At 36.9% G+C, this 1,846-nt stretch overlaps 1 protein-coding gene across 1 annotated transcript; it reads left to right on the forward strand.

Annotated features, from left to right (window-relative positions):
* Nucleotides 1-1,528, forward strand: ndufs6 (NADH:ubiquinone oxidoreductase subunit S6). The gene is made up of 4 exons (XM_079591387.1): nucleotides 1-190; nucleotides 416-469; nucleotides 592-714; nucleotides 1,367-1,528. Exons 1-4 carry the CDS (start codon nucleotides 47-49, stop codon nucleotides 1,433-1,435), a joined length of 390 nt encoding a protein of 129 aa, XP_079447513.1. The 5' UTR covers nucleotides 1-46; the 3' UTR covers nucleotides 1,436-1,528.
* The last annotated feature ends 318 nt before the right edge of the window (nucleotides 1,529-1,846 follow it).

Raw genomic sequence — 1,846 nt, forward strand, 5'->3', positions numbered from 1 at the left:
TACACACAGCAAAGCAGAGGCTGCTGGGTAATACTTACAGGCAAACATGGCAGCCACCCTTCCAAGGATGTTGTCCTTCGGTAAAAACACGAAGGCTCTGCTCAATAGCATGAGGTTATCTGTAGTTCCAGTCCAGCAATACAGTGTACCGGTTTCTAATTATGGAGAAAAAGTGACTCACACGGGACAGGTGAGGCACAGTTTTACAGTCTTTAAAGGATTCAATGCACGTCTGTTTACGTTATAGTATTAGCATTTGTTGTGAGAATTGACTCTCAGATATTGCTGTTAATGATTGGTTGTGCAGTAGTTTGTACATTTAATGGTAACAGATTGAATGATGAAGGATGCTGCTGCCTTGTCAGTGTTATGATGGGACTGGAGTGATTCCTTTTGCTGCTTGTTTTTGTTGCAGCTCTATGACGAACATGATGTGAGAAGAGCTAGATTCATCGGTAGACTAAAAGAGGTAACGTTAAAGAATATAACTATTACAGACCCTCTTAACAATTTCCATACTGAACTAATCTACTCTAAAGTAAAATATTGTCTTAGTTTGTTCATTCATGGATCTTTTAATCTCTGGTGCAGGTGAATGAGAACTTTGCAATCAACTTGGTTGCAGAAGAACCAGTGTCAAACATAGAGTCAAGAGTGGTGTCCTGTGATGGAGGCGGAGGGGCTCTCGGCCACCCCAGAGTTTACATCAACTTGGTAAACATGTATTTTATAACAGTTTCTGAACGTGAGTGAATGAATGAGAAGGTTACCTTATAAACAAAGCAGCAAAATAAAATTATTTTTACTCCCAGAAAACATCTCAATCAATTTAACCCCATATGGTTCACATTTTTTCAAATACTTTGTGACCCTGGACCACAAAACATCAAAAAGCTGAATAGATAAGCTTTCCATTGATGTATGGATTGTTAGGATATGACAATATTTGGCCGAGATACAACTATTTGAAAATCTGGAATCTGAGGTTGCAAAAAAATCTAAACGTTGAGAAAATCGCCTTTAAAGTTGTCCATTTTCGTTCGCGATTGTGCTGCATTCACTCACAAAAATATAATTTTATATATTTACGGTAGGAAATGTACAATATATCTTCATGGAACATGATCTTTACTTAATATCCTAATTATTTTTGGCATAAAGGAAAAATCAATCATTTTGACCCACACAATGTATTGTTGGCTATTGCCACAAATATACCAGTGCAACTCGTGACTGGTTTTGTTATCCAGGGTCACATATTCAGTTGAACTAATCGAATGCTTAGAGATTAAAACTAAGTCTGTCTTCATGCTGCATGTAACATTTATTATTGCATCATGCATTAATTAATTCAACCTTTTCACAGGACAAGGAGACCAAAGTTGGCACTTGTGGATACTGTGGGCTGCAGTTTAAGCACAAGCATCATCACTGAAGAACTTTCTTTTGTTTGTGTGGGCTATACATTATTCACATTTAAAGATATCGTATTCCTTTCTCTGTAAAATAAAATATTAGTATAATATAACTACAAAAGCTTCAGCATTTCATTGCTTCCTATTTACATTTTTTTTGTTCTTGATTTTCTGGTGTCTTCACCTTTCCAAGGTTGCCAAATCATGCGCATGATTTATTCCAGCATTCACGGACAGAGGGCGCACATGGTCTTTGCAAAATGCTATCGTCACTTAAAGGGGTAGTTCACCCAAAAATGAAAATTCAATCATCATTTACTCACCTTTGTGTTGTTCCAAACCTGTATGAGTTTATTTCTTATGTTGAACACAAAAGAAGATATTTTGAAGGATGTTGGTAACCAGAGAGTTGACGGTAGCCATTGACTTCC

This window comes from Phoxinus phoxinus, assembly GCF_949152265.1.
Source record: "Phoxinus phoxinus genome assembly, chromosome: 19".
Classification (NCBI taxonomy): domain Eukaryota; kingdom Metazoa; phylum Chordata; class Actinopteri; order Cypriniformes; family Leuciscidae; genus Phoxinus; species Phoxinus phoxinus.